At 41.1% G+C, this 20476-nt stretch overlaps 1 protein-coding gene across 1 annotated transcript in view; it reads left to right on the top strand.

Annotated features, from left to right (window-relative positions):
- Positions 1-20476, top strand: part of LOC127415831 (monocarboxylate transporter 10-like) — an 85203-nt gene that overhangs the window by 61468 nt on the left and 3259 nt on the right. Inside the window, exons 4-5 of the mRNA XM_051654811.1 lie at positions 18979-19122; positions 20090-20318. Coding sequence (XP_051510771.1) covers positions 18979-19122; positions 20090-20318 — 373 coding nt within the window. The remainder of the gene's footprint in view (positions 1-18978; positions 19123-20089; positions 20319-20476) is intronic.

The raw sequence follows: 20476 nt of genomic DNA, 5'->3' as shown, positions 1-20476 counted from the left end.
ATTTGTTCATGAATCGAACATCATGGCTCATGCTGTGTTTGTTGTTGCGTGCAGCCAGCGAGCTCATATCATCAACAGAAAGGGTGAAAAGCGGTACGAGACACACTGGCGCTCTAAAGATGTATTCAATAACTCACAAGATTATTTCTGATGAAACCACATATAAACGCACAGATCCCGACTGTCGCCAATGGTGACTAGATTTTAAATTATTGTCGCAATCATTTATTTTTTGGTCACATTTGTGACCATTTTAGTTGCAGTCTGGAGCCCTGAATACACTCACAGTTTGCACGCATACACCCACAGATAGCGCAAATACTCACGCCCACTTGCGCTTTGCGCTGCCGTGAAAATTGCACTTATAATTGGCACTCTCACAAAAATATCCAATGAAAAGATGTGCACGGCCATTGCGCTGCACCTAGCATGGTCATGAAAATAAAATCAAAGTGCAAATACTATTTTGTTTAATGTCCCATGGAATGTTCTGTTGTTATTTGACATGAAATTTTATATAAATCACTGTCACACTTTTTCATTTGGGTAATTCTCACGAAAACTGTCAACAAAAAATATCCTGGTGTTGTCTGACTCCAAAATCTAAAGAAACAAAAAATAAATTATATTTTGGATATAGAAAATGAGCCGTTTAGGGCCATTAAAGGGTCATGAAATGCTATTTTTTAAAATAATTTTATTATCTTCCCTGAGGTCCACTGATAATGTCAGTAAAGTTTTTTTTTTGCACCAAAACTGTCATAGTTTAATAATAAATGATCATTTTGGTGGTGTGTTAAGATCCAAGAATTTTGATTGAGGGTTCAGAGTTTTATGTGCTTGAGAATTGGGCACTCAAATTTCATTTTGCCCCAGACTCTGTATTTTAGGCGATGAGGCGGTCATTAATATAGGGGATAAATATATAAAAAATTGGATCCTAGCCAGTGTTATGATTGACAGACAGATTGTTCTAAGGGGATGGAAGTCATATATATATATATATATATATAGTACTGTGCAAAAGTTTTAGGCACTTGTGAAAAATGTTGCATAGTGAGGATGTCTTCAAACATAATGCCATAAATAGTTCCCTATCTGTCACTCACTCGACGTTGTGTAGATGTAGTGACACTAGGAGTCACTCTTGGGAGCCCCAAACACCTTTTCTTTTTTTAAAAAAGGCCAATGAGAATTGGCGAGTGGAATTTGCATGCCACTCCCCCGGACATATGGGTATAAAAGGAGCTGGTATGCAACCACTCATTCAGATTTTCACTTCGGAGCCAAGCGGTTGTATTCAGTGCACTGAATTCAATTCCCTCCAAAGACGCACCTCAAAACTGCTGGATTTATGGTGCATTTCAATGGCTTCTTACCCTCTGCACCCATGGAGTGCAGAGAATGTCCCTGGGCGCTTCTGCAGAGCGAAAATAAGAGAGTATATTCCAAAAGAGTAAAATTTCATTCACAAAAAGAGCGGCACACACACAGAACGTCTTTTTAAAGATGCCTTTCCATTTGTGTGTAATTCCTGGTTGCGGTCTTTATCTCTCCACTTCTGACAGACACGATTGCTGTCTTACGTGTCTGGGCACTGCCCACAGACATCGATCATGGATGAGTCATGTCCTCATTGCGAGAACATGACCATGGCAATGTTGCGGTCGTGGCTTGCTTTCGTAAGAAAAGCAAGCTAACCCTCGTGGCTCGACGATGGGTTCCTGGGCTCGGGGCGCCGCCCATGGCCACACCACACCCCGTTCCTTTCTTCCCAGAAGTGCAAGAGGAGCTGACAAGATCATGGGAGGCACCTTTTACTGCCCGGCCCTGGTCTTTCAGCTCCCCCGCTCTCACTACCCTCGATGGTGGAGCGGCCAGGGGGAATTCGGTGATCCCCCAGGTGGATAAGGCGCTCGCGGTGCTCTTGTGTCCGCAGAGCGCCGCCACCTGGCGTGGGCGCCCGAGGCTCCCGTCCAGGGCCTGTAGGTTTACGTTGTCCCTGATGACTGTGGCCTGCGGTGCCCTGCACGCCATGGCTCTCCAGCAAGTACACCAAGCCAAGGCGCTAAAAGAACTGCACAAGGGTAGTTCTGACCCGGGATTGATGCAGAACTGCGCTCGGCGACCAACCTCGCTCTCCGGGCGATTGAAGGTCACGGCGCGGTCTCACAGGCAGGCGATGTCCACCCTGGTGGTCCAGGAGCGCCACATTTGGCTCAACTTGGTCAAGATGGGAGAGGCGGACAAGGCACGGTTCCTTGACGCCCCCATTTCCCAGGTTAGCCTGTTTGGCGACACGTCGAGGACTTTGCCCAGCAGTTCTCGGCGGTGAAGAAGCAGACGGAGGCCTTACAACATATCCTGCCCCGGCGCAGCTTAAGACCCCGCACCCTGTCTGCTCGTCGCCAAGGGCGTCCTCCTGCAGCAACATTACCGGCTCCACCACAGCCTGCCCCCTTGGCCCGACTCCGGCGTGGAAGCAGATGCCACCCGTCTCGCGGCCGGCCGCTAAGAACCCGAGGAAGGCTTCGAAGCGCCCCGATACAAGCGACCCAGGGGTGAGGAGACCCACTTCTCTGGGGCTGGTCGCCAGACCACTCCATCCCCTGGTGGAGGGCCAGGAGGAGAATCTTTTGTCGCTGCATGCCCAGGAGGCTGCGGCACACAAAAGCCTGACAAAAGAATTGTTCCCTCGTCTCTTGGGCCACATATCTGGTGCACACGGCCGCCGTCACGACCACCATCCACCGTCCCATTTTGGCAGGTATGGCGCTCCAGAGGCAGACCCCCTGCCCCTGTGCACCCAGCAGTGGCACAAACACGCCCACATGGGATTGGTTTCAGTGGACTACGGAGACGAGATTTCTCCTCCCCCCTCCTCGGCCAATCTTATGGTGGGCGGCAGGAGCCAGGTAAGTGCTTCAATGTCCCTGGACTCAGCACGGCCACAGGGCTCAAGTCCCCTCGACGTGGCACCTCGAGCTCCACCTCACCACGAGGCCCCACCCGCCGGTACGTCCGACGTGATAATTCCCTTGGTCCCCCTCGCCCGGAGTTTGGGCGCGTGGCTCGCGCTTTCCAACCTGTTGCGATGGCTGACCCGGACCGTCTGACTCGGCTACGCGATTCAGTTCGCCAGGCGCCCGCCCAGGTTCAGCGGTGTCCGCTTCACCTCGGTGAAGGGCGAGAATGCTGCTACCTTGCGTGCGGAAATCGCCACCCTTCTGTGCAAGTTTGGAGTTGGACTCAGTCTCGATGACAGTGCGCCTCACTGCTGAACTGTCTGAAGGCATTCAGACGGAAGGCAATGGTTCCACTGAAACTTTTTCAGAGGCTCCTGGGGCATATGGCATCCTCAGTGGCGGCCACACTGCTCGGGTTGATGCATATGAGACCGCTTCAGCACTGGCTTCAGACTCAAGTCCCGAGATGGGCATGGTGCTGCGGGACACATCGCGTGGCCATCACGCAGATCTGTCGCCGCCTCTTCAGTCCTTGGACCGACCTTGCATTTCTACGGGCAGGGATTCCCCTAGAGCAGGTCTCCAGGCATGTCGTGGTTACAACATACGCCTCCAAGAACGGCTGGGGTGCCGTATGCAACGGGCACACAGCCGCTGGCTCCTGGACTGGCCCATGGCTGCGTTGGCACATCAACTGCCTAGAGTTGTTGGCAGTACTGCTCGCCCTTCTGAGGTTCCGGCCATTGATCCAGGGCAAGCACGTGTTGGTCCGGACGGACAACACAGCGACGGTAGCGTACATAAACCTCTTTTTGGGTGGGGTGTGGTCTCCGCAGTGTCTTCCCCTTGGGAGGGACACCCCCTGACGCAGACACTTATGGCTCCCAGTCAGTTAACAAATTCCACTCTTTTTGGGGAGAAAAGAGGGGAAAAGAGGCCTCGGCTGGGCTAGCCTGTCCTTATAGTTGGGCAGTCAACTTGTTCCTGTTGGACCATTCGACGCTCATAAGAGCATTGGGGGAGGTTACGTGACAGCCTGGTGTGCTGGCTACGAGGCACACAGCGGTCTGCCTGTCACACACCACCAGTTCACGTAACACAGTTCAGATAGTTGTGATAGTTCATAACCTCCGTTCCCTGATGGAGGGAACGAGATGTTGTGTCCCTCTTGCCACAACGCTGAACTACCCGCTGAAATGGCCGGGACCTGGTCTCGGCTCCTTAGCACAAAACCTGAATGAGTGGTTGCATACCAGCTCCTTTTATACCCGCATGTCCGGGGGAGTGGCATGCAAATTCCACTCGCCAATTCTCATTGGCCTTTTTTCAAAAAAGCAGAGGTGTTTGGGGCTCCCAAGAGTGACCCCTAGTGTCACTACATCGACACAACATCTCGTTCCCTCCATCAGGGAATGGAGGTTACGAATGTAACCAGGACATTTTCATTTATCAGTTAACATCATACAAAGTCCAGTAAACATAAAAAAAATAAATCAATATTTGGTGTGACCACTTTTGCCTTTAAAACAGCACCAATTCTCCTAGGTCACCTGGACACAGTTTTTCTTGGTTGTTGGCAGATAGGATGTACCAAGTTTCTTGGAGAATTCACCACAGTTATTCTATCTATTTAGGCTGTCTCAACTGCTTCTGTCTCTTCATGTAATCCCAGACTGACACGATGTTCAATGGAGGGCTTTGTGGGGGCCATGACATCTGTTGCAGAGCTCCCTGTTCTTCTATTCTAATCTTTTCTATTTGGGAGTCTAAAACATATTTTTCCTATTGACACACTAAAGCTGAAGATATAAATAACCATCTTAAGACAAATGTTTTTGTGAAACATCTTAAGTGCCTAAAAATTTTGCACAGTACTACATATATACGTATATATATGGGGAGGAAGTTTTAAGTTCTGAAATTTACAGTATGTTTTTATAGTATACTTAAGTGATTCTCCATTTCATGACCCCTTAAAGATATTTTACATTGTGATATTAATTTTATGACAATTACGCACATTTTACCACACAATTCTCATTACCGCAACATTAAAACAAATATATATTATTTAAATTGTAATGTATTTGTACATTTCAGTAGTACTCCTTTGGTACTGTCAATTTCTCTGATTTTAATTAAAAGAATCTTTGTACAACAGAATCAGTAATATAAAAATGATTGTGTTTTGAGAATCATCATTGAAAACAATGGGAATAGTTAAAAGAAAATGTCTGGATGTGTGACGGTAATGAGAAATGGGAGGGTAAAGTGTTCTGAACAGCAAAAAATCTTAATGATTCTAAATGTAGCCTTCATTTCTTTATGAAAAATAATTTATTTCTTTGGGGACATTTTCTTGAGGGGTTTCATAAGAATCAAGCATTTGTACAAGTGTGTTCAACACACAAGAAAAATGTATCTTGAGGAAGAGGACAATATTGTGCAGCCTTAGAATTTGTAATTTTGTCAGCGTTTAGGTGTAAACTAGCATATAGATGGCCTTAAACCTATTAGATGTTGACTAAAAGCATGTTTGAATCACAGGAAGCGGTGTAGCTTTTAAGTCATTTTACATAAAATGAGAATAGTTTTTTTTTTTTTATATTTGTGATACTTTTTAGATCACCTTCTTTAGTACATATGTATGTTTATGTGCTGGATGTACACTTTCTATGCCTTCCCATGCATTCTTTCGTATGCAGGATTTGAGAAGCCCACTTCCCTGTGCAAGGATGTTTGCAGTTGTTTGTTGGCACAGCCTTCTCAAATGATCTTTGGCATAGCTGGCACTCATTGGCAGACAAACAATAAAGAGCTGAGCAACTTTGTTAATAAACAGCTGCAGTATTTTCACATTACTCGTCTCTGCACCAGCTGACATCATTTCATGATACTACAGGGAAGAAAAATGTCTTGAAATGTCATGTGAAACAGTGTTAGTTTGTGGTAGGACCATCTTTTCGTGTGACCAGTGGCAGATGGGGGAGTGTTTGGAAAACCTATATGAAAACAATCACTATTTCTGCACTTTTGTCTGGTGATGCTAGTGGCGCAGAAATTGTACACTTCAGCTTGAATAAAACAGCACAGACCCCTTGTGCTAACTGTATTAGAACTGAATAGTACCGCAGAATAGAGAAGCATCGGTGTGGTGAATTAGCCTGACCTGAGTCAGCAGCATTATGTAATGACTGAAGGGTTGAACGCTTACAGGAGGAAGTCCCTCGATCTTGTGACCCATTTCACCCACAGACTCTTCCTTGTTCACAATAGATGCTGACAGTATCATTATGTCGCATGTCTGAACCTGCTGAGGCAAGCAGTCTTGCGCTGTGGCATCAAGATATGCAGTTGAGCACTTTTTGAAGTCAGTGTCCATTCGTTTATTCTTTTATGACCTGCTCTATCAAGACAATAAAGCTCAGTGGATAGTAAAGCATTCACAAACATGCTACTAATCTGACTCAGTCAGTCAAGGGTTACCTACTCATTCTTTATTATCACTGCAAAGTCATCAAAACTAAATGGAACTATAGGAATTACACAGTGAGTAAAAAATATTGAACAAATCAAAACTATTGTATCGTATATTTGATCTTCTTGAAAGAAACTTCATGAGGTGCACCCTGAGATGCTTTTTAAACAGTTTTGTAAATTCTTGACAGAATTTTTCACAGTAGTGCACTGCCATCATTCAGCACTGCTGGAGAGTTGAAATAGACAGCGAAATTCCTCAAGCTTGTAAGAACTTGTTTCACACTCATTTACTGAAGCATCGAGTGTGACAGTAAAGACATCTGTGATCTGACCATGATTAAGGGCTGTTGTTAACTCCTTTAAAAATTAAATTTATAAAATGCCGTAAAAACAGCGTCAGCACCAGTGTTGGGTGTAGTCTAATTACAAAGTAATTAATTACTGTAATTTAATTACTTTTTTCATACAAAAAGTAGTGTTGCGCATTACATTTTTAAAATTCTTGTAATCAGATCACAGTTACTGACTTCAATTAAGTCCATTACTTGGGTTACACATTTCTAAAATGATATTATATGGTGTAGAATATATTTAAGACATGAATTACGTTAATATGCACATCTGTTTGCGTTTTGCGACAGCTGAAGGGTGTGCGCCCCCTAACAAGTCAGTGAACAAGGAGGAAATATATACATTATTGTGAATTTGTTGAGTGGAAAAAACAAATACCTCTGCCCATGAAAAAGTCTCTTTAATAGAAGAGAATACAGGCTAATGGATGATAATAGCACTGCACAGTACAGGTCAAGATAATTGAATCACAAAATAAGATACTTCTACATATAGTTTCTTAATAAAGTTTTTTCTAAAAAGAAGGGTAAAAAAGCATGCCTTCTGTTGCGAAGTTCACAGCAGCGTGAAGCCGTGTATGTAAATGATATTTCATATTTATACTGTAATTAAAGAATGATCAATTCTCTACACTACAGTATATATTTGATTCTTAATTTTCAATTTTCGTCCTGGTGTTGGCGGTAAAAGCTGTTCATAATGAAGTGCTCGGTGAGTGTACAATATGCTGTTAATGGTTTTAAGACAGTTTGGAGCAATGTCGAATTCAGTTGATGTGCAGTCACAGGTGTGTGTGTGTGTGTGTATCGGCTATTTCAGGGTGGCTTTGAATGCGAGTCATCCAATCAGATTTTTAAACTGTAAATCTTGGTTATACAAGGGTCATTCCTGGGATTCAGTAATATTTCAATCCCCCAGACCTTATGAAGTGGTGGTTCACTAAAATGAAATGTTGAAAGCTTTTTACAAGATGTTGATATGTCCATTATAATGAATTAAAAGAATTAGTGCATTAAAATCTTTATCTTCTTTCTGTCTTAAACCAAGCAATGTGTCATGTCCCTGAGGCACTTCACTGAGTTTGCACCAAGAAAAAAAATAATAAAAAGTGCACACTGTCTATAATTTTTGTCATTAATGTAAAGATTTATTTGTGTTCCTGTGCTGAGTAATATATTTTACCAGAAAGATCATGATTTTTAATAAAAACCAGGCTATAAAAGTTTGTCCCTCAGTCTGAACTCAACCCTGTCACACCAACCATTTTCAGCCCATAAAAATGTTAGTTCTGACCATATGTGACATTAATCAGAAGTGACATCATTCAACTGTCTCCAACACCATGGTACAGAAAAAGGTAAGAAATGTCATAATTTTTATTCATATTTTAAAGTGTAATATAGTAAGATGTGTGTGGTCAAGCTCAACAACTCATCCCCCTTCACATAAAATTAAGAAACTAAATCAGGGAGAGTCACATGGCGCCAAAGTCGCTCTGCGCACTTTGATATTTTTTAATTCTTTTTGTGTCTTAATCCCGTGAGATTCGATACACCCTGCTACATAACTGTTCTAAGAAGTCAACATGTCAAAGAATTCAAATTCCTCGGGCTCTGGAGATATTAAAAGACACTTACGTGCTCAAGCCGTTACCCCGGACAGGGCCGCAGACCAGGGACTCAGTTTGGATGGTACAGCGGGACAAATCCAGCGGCAACTGTCCAGCATGTCTGTAATGCTGACGAAGGTTGTAGCAGACCTGCTGGATCTTGCTGTAATACGTTGATCGATTATGGCCATGGATGCAAAATTCTCTGAGTTGGTTACAAGAATCGGGGACGTTGAGAGACGGATCGATTATCTGGAGTCATCGGAGAGGGAATTAGCTGCTAATCTGCTAGTGTCCAAGGCAGATTTGCAGTGCATCTGGGAAAAGTTGGAAGACCTTGAGAATGGTAATCTGCGAAACAACATCCAAATTGTTGGAATTCCTGAGCATGAGGAAGGCTGAGATATGGTGAAATTCCTAGACGAACTCTTTCCGAGTCTGCTCGATATAACAGGCCATAATCTGGAAATCGAGCTCACAGAGTCCCCTGCTGAAGGAGACAGGCCCCGATCAATTCTGGCCAAATTTCTGAGATCATCCAATAAAGATCTCGTGTTACGCGAGGCGAGGAGTAAAGGAAGGATTTCTTGGAAGAACAACAACATTTTCTTGTTCCCAGACTTTGAGAATTTGACGAGAGAAACGTGATCGATTCAAGGAATGCAAGAAACTCGTACATCAACGGAAGATCGCTTTTGCACTGATGTTCCTGGCCAAATTGAGAATCGATGCTAAGGATGGCTGCAAAATATTTACATGCCCACAGCAAGCAATGTCTTTTATAGAGACAGTGGGGTGAGTAAGCCATTTGGTGAATTTCATGTTACTCCCAAGTGAGCTTGAGTCGCTGAACATACACTTGACTGTCTGAGGAAGCTGGGCGCCTTTTTGTTTCTTTTTGTGTTGGTTCTGCCTAGCGGCTGGAGTTTGTTTTTTGTAATAACACTCCTTCAAGAAACTTTTGCATCGACGGAATGCAAGAAACTCTTACATTAATGGAAGGTCACTTTTGCACTGATGTTCCTGGCCAAATTAAGAATAGATACTAAGGATGGCCACAAAATATTTACATGCCCACAACAAGCGATGTCTTTCATAAATCAATGGACTGAGGAAGTCATGGTGTCACGTTGTCCCCAAGCGAGCTTAACTCACTGAACATACACTTGACTGTCCGAGAAAACGGGGTGCCTATTTTATTTCTTTTTGTGCTGGTTCCACCTAGCAGCTGGAGTTTTTTTTGTGGAGTAACACTCCTTCGGGACAGTTGTGGATGAATCTGCATGTGCCTTGTGTTTATGCCTCCTGTTGGCAGGAGTTTGTTTTGTGGGGTATTCTTTGCAGGACATTGGAAGGATTAGGTCATCTGCTGCACTCATGAACAGCCGGCTCACTGAACATTCGTTTGACTGCCCGAGGAATCTGAACGAGCTTGTTTTGTGGAGGAACACACCTTCGGGACAGTTTTCTGAATGAATCTACATGTTCTTTGTGTTTATTCTGCATATTGGCTGGAGTTTGTTTTATAGATTATTTTCTGTTATATAATTCTGTCTCACAAAATTTGTATAGAAACACCGGACTTGAGCAATCCAACAGAAAAGTTGTCGTGGAGACTCTCATAGGCGTACATCGACTGTTTGAGTTTAGAGGGATAGACGCAGGTTGGCGCTGTTGTGCACGGGGTTAATGCGCACGTTTTTCTTTTTTTCTGTTTTTACTGGGTTCTGGGAAAAGTTCGGGGTTTGACTGTTGCACTAATGTTGGAATGTGGTCTTTATAATTTTATTTTTGACACACAATCTATTTTTTCTTATATGTCAAAATGTCAAATGTTAATATGAGCAGAATGTCTCTCTCCAAGTGGAATGTGAATGGGCTGGGGCACCCCATAAAATGAAGAAAGGTTATTTCTTTTCTTAAAAGAAGGAAATATGATAGAGTGTTTCTTCAAGAAACGCATCTTTCCCCGCAGGAAGCTGAACAATTTGGGAAGATATGGGGTGGACATGTTTTCTTTAGTGCTGGCTCAAGTAAGAGCAGAGGTGTCATTACATTGAGACTTTTGAATTGTAGATGTTTACTTATCAAACAGATTAAAGATAAATTAGGAAGAGTCATTATTGTTTTAGCAGAAATTCAGGGGCAAAGGTTGATTTTGGTTAATATTTACACACCTAACGCTGAAGATCAGGGCTTTTTTATAGATCTTGATGGGATGTTGCAAGCCGCTGGCACCCCTCATTATATAATATTGAGAGGAGACTTCAGTCTATTAATGGATTCAGTCCTTGATCAAAGTGAAGCAAAGGTGGGTAAGCCCCCTAGAGCAACACTGACACTTCACAGGATGTGTAAAAAATTTTGGTCTTACAGATATTTGGAGACTTTTAAACCCATCTGGTAGAGATTATACATTTTTTTCATCAGTCCATAAGATTTATTCTAGAATATATTTTTTTAAATATTTAAGTCCCTCATTTCATCTGTTGTTGATTGCTCAATTGGAAACATCTTAGTCTCAGATCACGCCCTGGTGAGTTTAGAGGTGTTGCCACACATGGAGAAAAAGAAATCATATAGTTGGCGCTTTAATGTATCCCTTTTGCAAAATCCTGATTTCCAACAAATGTTAAAGGCTGAAATCAATGTGTATATGGAGACCAACTGGTCCTCAGTATCCTCTGTGGGCATGGCTTGGGAGGCACTTAAGGCAGTTCTTAGGGGTCGGATCATAAAGTATGCCTCTTTCATCAAAAAATCCAAAGCACGAGAACTCGTGGAGTTGGAAGGGAATACTAAAAGTGCTGAGGCAGAGCTGAAGCGCCGAATGTCGTCTGATGGCCTCAGAGAATTGACCCGATTGAAATACAGATATAAAATTATTTTGTCGCGGAAGGTGGAGTTTTGGTTATTCAGGGCAAGACAGTATTTTGAGTAGGAGGACAAAGCAGGGAAGCTTTTGGCTAGATATATAAAGCAGAGAGAGTCTTTTTCTACCATTCCCTCTGTGAAATCTGCTGGTGGTGAAATTTTACCTCGGCCATTGATATTAATAATGCTTTTAAAGAATTCTATGTTGATCTTTATAGTTCCACATCTTCGTCTACTGATGGAGATATTAGAAACTTTGTGGAACCATTAAATATTAAATCTCCCTAAATTGACGACTGAGCAAAAAAATTCTCTTGATTCTGAGATACCCTTGGAGGAGCTTGATGAGGTAATTAAGGCCTTACCTACAGGCAAGGCTCCAGGGCCATATGGCTTTGCCGCTGAATTTTTTAGACCTTATACTACAGAACTGGCTCCACTTTTGTTAGAAGTTTATATGGAATCATTAAAGAATGGAAAGCTTCCGCCAACCATGACGCAAGCCCGGATCAGTCTTATTCTTAAAAAGGATAAAGATCCAAGCGAGTGTAAGAGTTACCGTCCAATTTCCCTGATCTAACTAGACGTTAAAATTTTGTCCAAAATTTTGGCTAACCAATTAAGTTATGACATCTCTTATACATACAGATCAGGTGGGGTTCATTTGGGGCCGCAGCTCTTCTGATAACATCAGGCATTTCATCAGTATCATATGGTCAGTGGAAAATGATCAGACTCCAGTTGCTGCCATCTCACTTGATGCCGAAAAGGCGTTTGATATGGTAGAATGGGATTATCTTTTTAGGATTTTGGAAATATACGGGTTTGGAAATACTTTTATTGAATGGATTAAGTTACTTTATAGACACCTGGTAGCGGCGGTACAAACAAATGGATTAATTTCAGATTATTTTACTCTGGATAGGGACACCAGGCGGGCTTGCCCTCTTTCCCAATTATTGTTCTGTCTTGCCCTGGAACCATTAGCAGCCACAATAAGAAAGGACGATGATTTTCCAGGGGTGATGGTGGGAGGTGTGGCGCATAAGCTTTTGCTTTACGCAGATGATATTTTATTATTTGTCTCTGACCCCATTAGATCTATGCCTTGCCTCCACAGGATTATTAATTCCTTTTCTAAATTCTCAGGTTACAGAGTCAATTGCTCTATATCTGAAACTTTGGCTCTGACAGCGTACTGCCCAGTAACGGCTTTTCAACCAGGTGCCTTCCAGTGGCCCAAACAGGGCATTAAGTATTTGGGTATTTTATTCCCAGCAAATTTGTGTGATTTAGTCAGAGTTCATTTTGACCCTTTAATAAAAAGGTTTTTGAGCGATGTGAGTAGGTGGGCTTCATTACATTTATCGATGGTTTGGAAGGTTAATGTTATTAAAATGAATTGTATTCCAAAATTCAACTACCTGCTACAGTCTCTCCCTGTTGATGTCCCCCTCTCTTATTTCAAACAATTTGATAGCATAGCGAAGTCCTTTATTTGGAATGGTAAACGTCCCAGATTACATTTCAACAAGTTACATAGGCCGATTGACAAGGGTGGGCTAGACCTACCCAAAATTTTGTTTTATTATTATGCATTCAGTCTCAGACATTTGGCTCATTTGTCGCTTCCACCTGAGAGAGCCTCTCACTGGTTTTATATTGAACAGGAAGTCCTTGCCCCTATTTCACCATTGCAAAGCCTTTCTATCAAACTAACACCCCGTTATCTCACATTTACACGCGATTTGGACAAAAGTGTCCAGTGTGTTTAATTCTGACATTTATTTAAATGTTGCCTCAAGCATATGGCTGAACCCTAAATTATATATTAATAAGTTCCCTTTCTGTTAGTCAGAGTGGATTGGGAGGGGGGTTACTACACTTGGTGACCTATACGAGAATGGGGTTCTGAGATCTTTTTAAAATTTAGTTCAACATTTTAAGATTCCTAGATCTCAGTTCTTTAGGTATTTACAGCTGTGCCACCTGTTCTGTACTATTTTTGGGAGTAGTATACACCCCTCTAAAGCTGCAGATACCCTGGAAGTAGTGATTACTGCTTTTGGAAAAGGTCATGAGGCATCGGTGTATTACTCCCTGTTAATTCAGAGTCTGGGGGACAGAGCTTCATCTTCTCTCAAGAGATTATGGGAGAAAGATTTAAATTTGGTATTGGAGAAGGGAGTGTGGGCTAGGATTCTAAAAAACATCAAGTCTGAATCTAAAGATGCAAGGGTGCGCCTTATGCAATTCAAGATTTTCCATAGATTTTATTGGACCCCCTCTAGATTGTATAGGTTGGGTCTTAAAGACACACCCACCTGCTCAGAAGACGGGGACACAACACATGTTTTTTAGGGATGTGTTAAGATCCAAGAATTTTGGTTGGAGGTTCAGAATTATGTGTGAGGTATTAGACAATCAATTTTCATTTTGCCTCAGACTCTGTATCCTGGGTGATGGGATGGCTGTCAATATTGGGGACAGATATTTAAAAAGTTGTGTCCTAGCCAGAGTCATGAATGGCAGGAAAGTCATCCTCAGGGGATGGAAGTCGGCTGGGGATCCCTCGTTTAGGGAATAGTGCAGGGAGATGGGCGAGGTGGCGGCGTTTCAGGAGATGTTTATTAGAAGGCTGGTGAAAGGGGATTTGTTTGTCAGGAAGTGTGTGTGTGGGGGGTGGGGGGTGGGGTTATTTGGCTTCTTCTGTAGGTTGAGTGCTTAATTTGTTCTCAGCAGTTGTCATATAATAACAACACATCCTCAATGTTGAGACATTTTAAAGCTAAACATGAGAACACATCTTCAGAAGTGGACCAACAGCTACAAGCAACCAAGGTATAAGACTTCTGGTCAGTCATTTATTTGCTTGTCTATTGCAGTCTTTATAATAAGGTATCTTAAATAGTGGAAGAAGCTAAACTGTATACATTAATGCTTTAAAGGCTGTTATGTTTTACTGCTGTTATATTTTAAATACTTTACTCATGCATGCTATGTGGTCTTCTGTCCTACACCACACGAGGAACAGTGACCATTTTGAGCAAAAATCCACAACTCCGTCACACTCAAAACTGTCACATTTCTTCATTGTAAACCTGTGACGGGGTTGAGTTATTCAGTTCATTTATGAATATTGTAATAAAAATATGGTATAGTCAATGTATTATACATTCCAAATTCTATATATTTATTTGAATGTAACGGTGTTAAAAATATGTGGGTGCAAGTTGCCTAGTGGTTGGAGAGTTTTGATGGGGTTGAGACCAGAGTGATAATATTTGATCATTAAAATGGGAACACAATTAAAAATCTATATATTGTTTGCTGAGCACAGCCTGACATGTTAAGGGCTAGCTCAAAAAAGTTGGGGTTTTAGTTAAATATCTGAATTTTATTTATTTATTTTTTTTACAAAAAACAAGACACACAATTTGACTTTTTGTAGCTTTATCACATAAAAATAAGAAAACATAAATTTTGTATTTTTAGTCATTAAATTGAAATACTGTACATACAATAAGTATTGTGTAGAATCATTTTCAAACCACTTCCATTATGTCCGTGACGGGGTTAAAAAAAGGTGTCCGAATCGGAAAAAAAGAGGAAATAATAAAAGGGATTTGATGCATGATGTGGGAAAATATGAGTTGTTGGAGGTTTAATATGTGCCTAATGTTTTAGAGTATCCAGACAATTAATCAAATGTAGTTTTTTCCCCCAAGTTGAAATATTACCAAATCCCAGGAATGACCCATAATTGAAAATGAAAGACTATGTTGTCTGTAAAGTGGTAATAATAAGCCAATTCGGTCAGGGCAAACAGACCCAATGATGTTCTGACTGACATTCCTCATTTTAACACATCGCAACACTGTGTGTGTGTGTGTGTATGTGTGTGGAGCTGGATTGAGTGCTCTCATGGGACAGTGGGTGGGCCGCTCCCCTTTTTCACTTCTCAGATTGGTGCATTTTGGGAGGAGGACCTCAACGCCCAGGAACCTCAGAGCACATCTGGCTCACGTCTCTTTCATGGACTTGCTCACCCTCCTCTCGCTCCTCTTCTGGACTCATTTTACACCTCTATTCTCCTGCTCAGTGTGAACATGTACGTTTTCTCCATGGAGAAGGAGTTTGAAGCCTTGTTTATATTTTTTGCAGCACTCGACGGCCATAGGCATTTATACTTCACATGCACTGTGGTTACACTCTTCTCCAAATGTCAGGTGACAGTGTAGAGAAAATATCAGCTAATCCAGCAAGAACCATGTGAAGAGTTACAAAAACAACACCGCTTATCCCGCGCTCAGTGATGTGCTAATGTAACCGGAGTGCTTCAAAAGTGCATAACTGTAAGATTAATGTGGGTGCGCAACATGTGGTTCACGGCATTAAACTGTTTTTTTTCCTTCTGCATCAGTTTATTAAAGCAATCCATTGTCTGTCAGACACCCCAACAAAAAGACTCAGCAACAGACTCTAAATACTGTCCACAACACCTTACAAATAAACTTTTGGACTATGAATAATAACGGGAACATTGCTTACAGCTGGCAATTTAAAGTCCGATCATGACTCAAATTGACATTTATTGTTGAATGTGGTGAATTTGCACAGAAGCAATGCTATAAATAATGAGGACGATTTAAGACGCAACTTTTCAAAGTTTACTCGCTGATAGTAACTACACACAAATGCACCGCACGCTGTCAGCACGCTTAAACATTACAAAAAGTGGCATCTTTAATTCATCACTTTAAAATCACCGCAGCTAAAAATATTAAACTTACTAGCTTGCTGTTGGACAACTAGTGGATCATCCTGTCCCAAGGATGTGTTTCTTTCTATGACATCTGTCTGCTTGTTTTACATCCGTTGTCTTCAGTCAGTCATTTAAATGCAGCCAAACAGCTGATTTAAGTCACTTTTTTGATGGATATGAGTCTGGTAAATCGAATTCCTCTGTTATATTTTGGAATTTGTGTGTTTAAGCTTCAGTTTCATGTGAATTGAAAGTTCACGTTCAGTTCACTACTCCTGGCCATTAAAGCACCACACGGCCACCATCCATAACCATAGCAACAGCTCCAGTACCCACATATGCGCAAGAGTTTTCCCATTTAGGCCTACAAAATCTTACGAAAAACTCCTTTATATTATATATTTATACATTATATCTACTATTTTTGCCCCGTGTAAAAGCATTTCACAGTTTTTAACCATGTATTCTAAATTCTTACAGTTAAATTAACCATATAATTACGTCATCCTTAATTCAATACATACTCTTGAATATTTATACACTGTATCATATCAAACATTCAGAAAAAGAATTAGGGTTAATGTTTCACAACAAATTTACCCTTTTAGAAAATTACAGTTCTATCGTGCTCATCTGAAATGCTTGTTTGCTTTCCTCACCATGAAAAACTACTGATCATTTCTATGGACACCTTTAACATCTTCACTGACTCCACATATGACTCATGTGATGTATTTCATGTTTTCTATATTCATATGAAAGTTTTGTGTGGGTTACAGACCTACACACTGAAATTGCACGTTGTCAGCCATTGACTGGTGAGTTTTATGCCTGCAGGGGGCGCTTGATGCTCTGAACACCGAATCCTCCTTGCATCCACATTTAAGTCTAAGAATGCTTTATATCCATTTGGAGACATTTTACACTGGATAGTTATTTTTAATAAAAACTGATAATTGCATGGATTCATACCTGTGAATGAAAATCCGCCTCAGCATTATCTATAAAAGCATTTTAAAAAATCATCATCTAGTAATAATAAACGACTTTGAGTTCATGCATCCTGGCCAGCGCTGAGAAAAGTAACAGGTACCACGTGACCAACTCATTCAGCGGAGGGGGGGCTTTTTTGTCTCAATATGACAGACTCACAGCCACGCAATTGCAAGGTATCTCAAACAAAATTATTTTCAGCGTTGATAAAAATATATAAACAAGGACAGATGCATGATTGGGGGGGACATATCACCCCCCTACACAGCATTGTTTCCAGTGTTTTCACTTGCATCAGTGAGTATTCTTAGTGGGTTTACATTTGTAAAAATTGTCAAATGTTCACGTTCCCCTGCGTGAATTTGCCGCCGATGTGGATGGAACACCGTAATAAAATACTCTTAACAAATGACTTTTATGAGCTAGCTCTTATGAATCTACAGCGCGAAACATACACCGCTTCCAGTCTAGTCCGGTCTAGTATTAGTCTTACATTGATGCACAAGTTCTGAATGTCCAATTCAAAATGAAATAAGAACTGTTGAAGTCTCACAAGCCTGAAGTACAACAGAACACAGTTACTGCAGCTACACAGGTCTTTAATAAAGACACGAGTTTTGTAATACAAGGAATTTAAATAAATAAATAAGTAAATGAATGAATGAAATCTGCTATCACATTTCTTGTTTGTTTAGATTTGTTTTTAATTTAAAATATAGACTAGTTAGGATCAGTTATTGGATTGCATTTTTGTCATCTGCAAACCCATCTTTTACAAGAATTACTGTTAAATGTACATCTGCTCTCATCTTATTATTGATTTTGCAACCGGCTGCAGCGGGCAGTAAAACCAATAAGGATTGCGTTTCTCATATTCAAATAATTTTTCTCAAAACCGGAATCGTTAAATTCCTTATGATTCCCTTCCCTAGTTGCAAACTTGTATGCCTATGACTTTCTTTTTTCAGTGGAACTCAAAAAGAGATGTTAGTTTCAGTCACCATTCACTTTCATTGTATGAAATAAAACGACTAGTGAATGGTGACTGAGATGAACATTCTGCCTAGCATTTGCTTTTGTGTTCCACGGAAGAGAGAAATTCATACAGACTTGAAGGTGAGTGAGGATGACAGAAATTTCATTATGTCATTGTATATAAAATATTAAAGTTTGCATCACATCATGATGTAGGCTATATACTTTAAAAATCATTCCATGTGAATAAAACAAGATAAGAACTGAGAAAAGTAACCCTGTGAGATTGTTGTAATTTCTGTTTAGTATTATTACAACTCGGGTTTATAATCGAGTTGAATGCATAGGCATCCTGTTTGGCATCTGTCCTAAGTTCAGAAAACATACAACAGAAAAAAAAATCACTTTTTCTCTCTGGACAATTAACATTTTTACTTGGACAAGTGAATGATGCTTAATGCCAAGTCCTGGAGAATGAAGCGCTTGTTTAGGGCCATTAAGATATTTTACATTGTGACAATATTTTCATGACAATTACACACATTTTACACCACAATTCTTATTCCACAATGTGAAAAAATAATATATATTTTCAATTGTAATGTATTTGTACATCTCAGTAGTACTCCTTTGGTACCGTTTTTCAATTTCTCTGATTTTAATTAAAAGAATCTTTGTACAACAGCATCAGTAATATAAAAATGATTGTGTTTTGAGAATCATCATTGAAAACAATGGGAATAGTTAAAAGAAAATGTCTGGATGTGTGACAGTAATGAGAAATGGGAGGGTAAAGTGTTCTGAACAGCAAAAAATCTTAATGATTCTAAATGTAGCCTTCATTTCTTTATGAAAAATATAATTTCATATATGTTTTTGTATTGATTTTGGGTTACTGTTACTGACTCTGTACTGTACATGACTGATGAGTCTGTCTGTGTGTGTGTGTGTGTGTGTGTTATCAGATGAAACATGTGGAGGAGCGCTTTGGAGAGGACGCTAATAAAGAGGTTCTGCTGATGTGTATCGGCATCACGTCTGGAGTGGGTCGGCTCATCTTCGGCAGAGTGGCAGATTACGTACCTGGAGTCAACAAAGTCTACCTACAGGTGAGAGAAGAAACACTGGAGCAAAATAATGCTGTCATTTTCACTTTGGAACAACTGAAATGGATTAAAGGGATAGTTCACCCAAAATTTAAATTCTCTCATCATTTACTCACCCTCATGATATCCCAGGTGTGTATGACTTTCTTTCATCTGCTGAACACAAATGAAAAATTTTTTTTTTAAATGTTTTAGCTCATTAGGTCCTTAAATGCAACTGGATGATGATCAGACTTTTGAAGCTCCAACAATCACAGACAGTCAGCATCACCGATATGACTCCTGCGGTTAAATGAATGTCCTCTGAAGAGATACAATCACTTTTGGTGCAAAAAAGATAAATATTGCAGTACTTTTGAACTATAAACAATTGCTTCCAGTCAGAAGCAGTATGAGCGTTCACAAGAGCACAGAGTTCACGCGGTCTCTCGTGTGTTGTATTTGCGTTGGTATGTTACAGGCGTAATCTCACGTTCTCCACTCGGTTGAGACATCCAGGATGAGCACACAAACGCACCATTATGGGTAAAGAAACAGATAAATACAAATCTAAACCCAAACCAACCAAGATACTGTACAGCATTCCTCCTCCTCTCTTGATTTAGAGTTAAAAAAAAAGTACTTAATATTTATCTTTTTGCACCAAAAGCGATTGTGTCACTTTCGAAGACATTAACTTAACCGCTGGAGTCGTATCAATGACATTTATGCTGTCTGTCTGTGATTTTTGGAGCTTCAAAAGAGAAATCTCCATTCAGTTGCATTTTAAGGACCTACTGAGCTAAGATATGTCTCTGTTTTTCTTCAAATGTGTTCTGGTGAAGAAAGAAAATCATGCACACCTGAGATATCATGAGGGTGAGTAAATGATGAGAGAATTTTCATTTTTGGGTGAACTATCCTTATACGTTTCCGTTACAACCTACAAAATTACCGTTTCTCACCCTCGCTTCTCTCCGTTTATCTCCAGGTGTCTTCGTTCCTGGTCATCGGCGTGATGTCCATGATGATTCCCCTGTGTCACATCTTCGGCGGGCTGATTGCCGTGTGTCTGCTCATGGGTCTGTTTGATGGCTGTTTCATCAGCATCATGGCTCCCATCGCCTTTGAGCTGGTGGGCTCTCAGAACGTGTCGCAGGCAATCGGCTTCCTCCTGGGCATGATGTCTGTCCCCATGACTGTTGGGCCTCCAATCGCAGGTACTGCACCATGTGAACTTCCTGTCTGAACTACGAGTCATGTGCATGCTCTGACATGTAATGCAGTATTGGGTGAAGCGGGTACTGCAGCATTGAACACTGGGAAATGAAGCTCACTACACAAAACGTTACATTAATCACGTCGTTAATTTTAGTGA

The sequence above is a fragment of the Myxocyprinus asiaticus genome, chromosome 25, assembly GCF_019703515.2.
Source record: "Myxocyprinus asiaticus isolate MX2 ecotype Aquarium Trade chromosome 25, UBuf_Myxa_2, whole genome shotgun sequence".
Taxonomy (NCBI): domain Eukaryota; kingdom Metazoa; phylum Chordata; class Actinopteri; order Cypriniformes; family Catostomidae; genus Myxocyprinus; species Myxocyprinus asiaticus.
The sequence above is the reverse complement of the archived record's forward strand: the minus strand, read 5'-3'. Positions and strand labels throughout refer to the sequence as shown.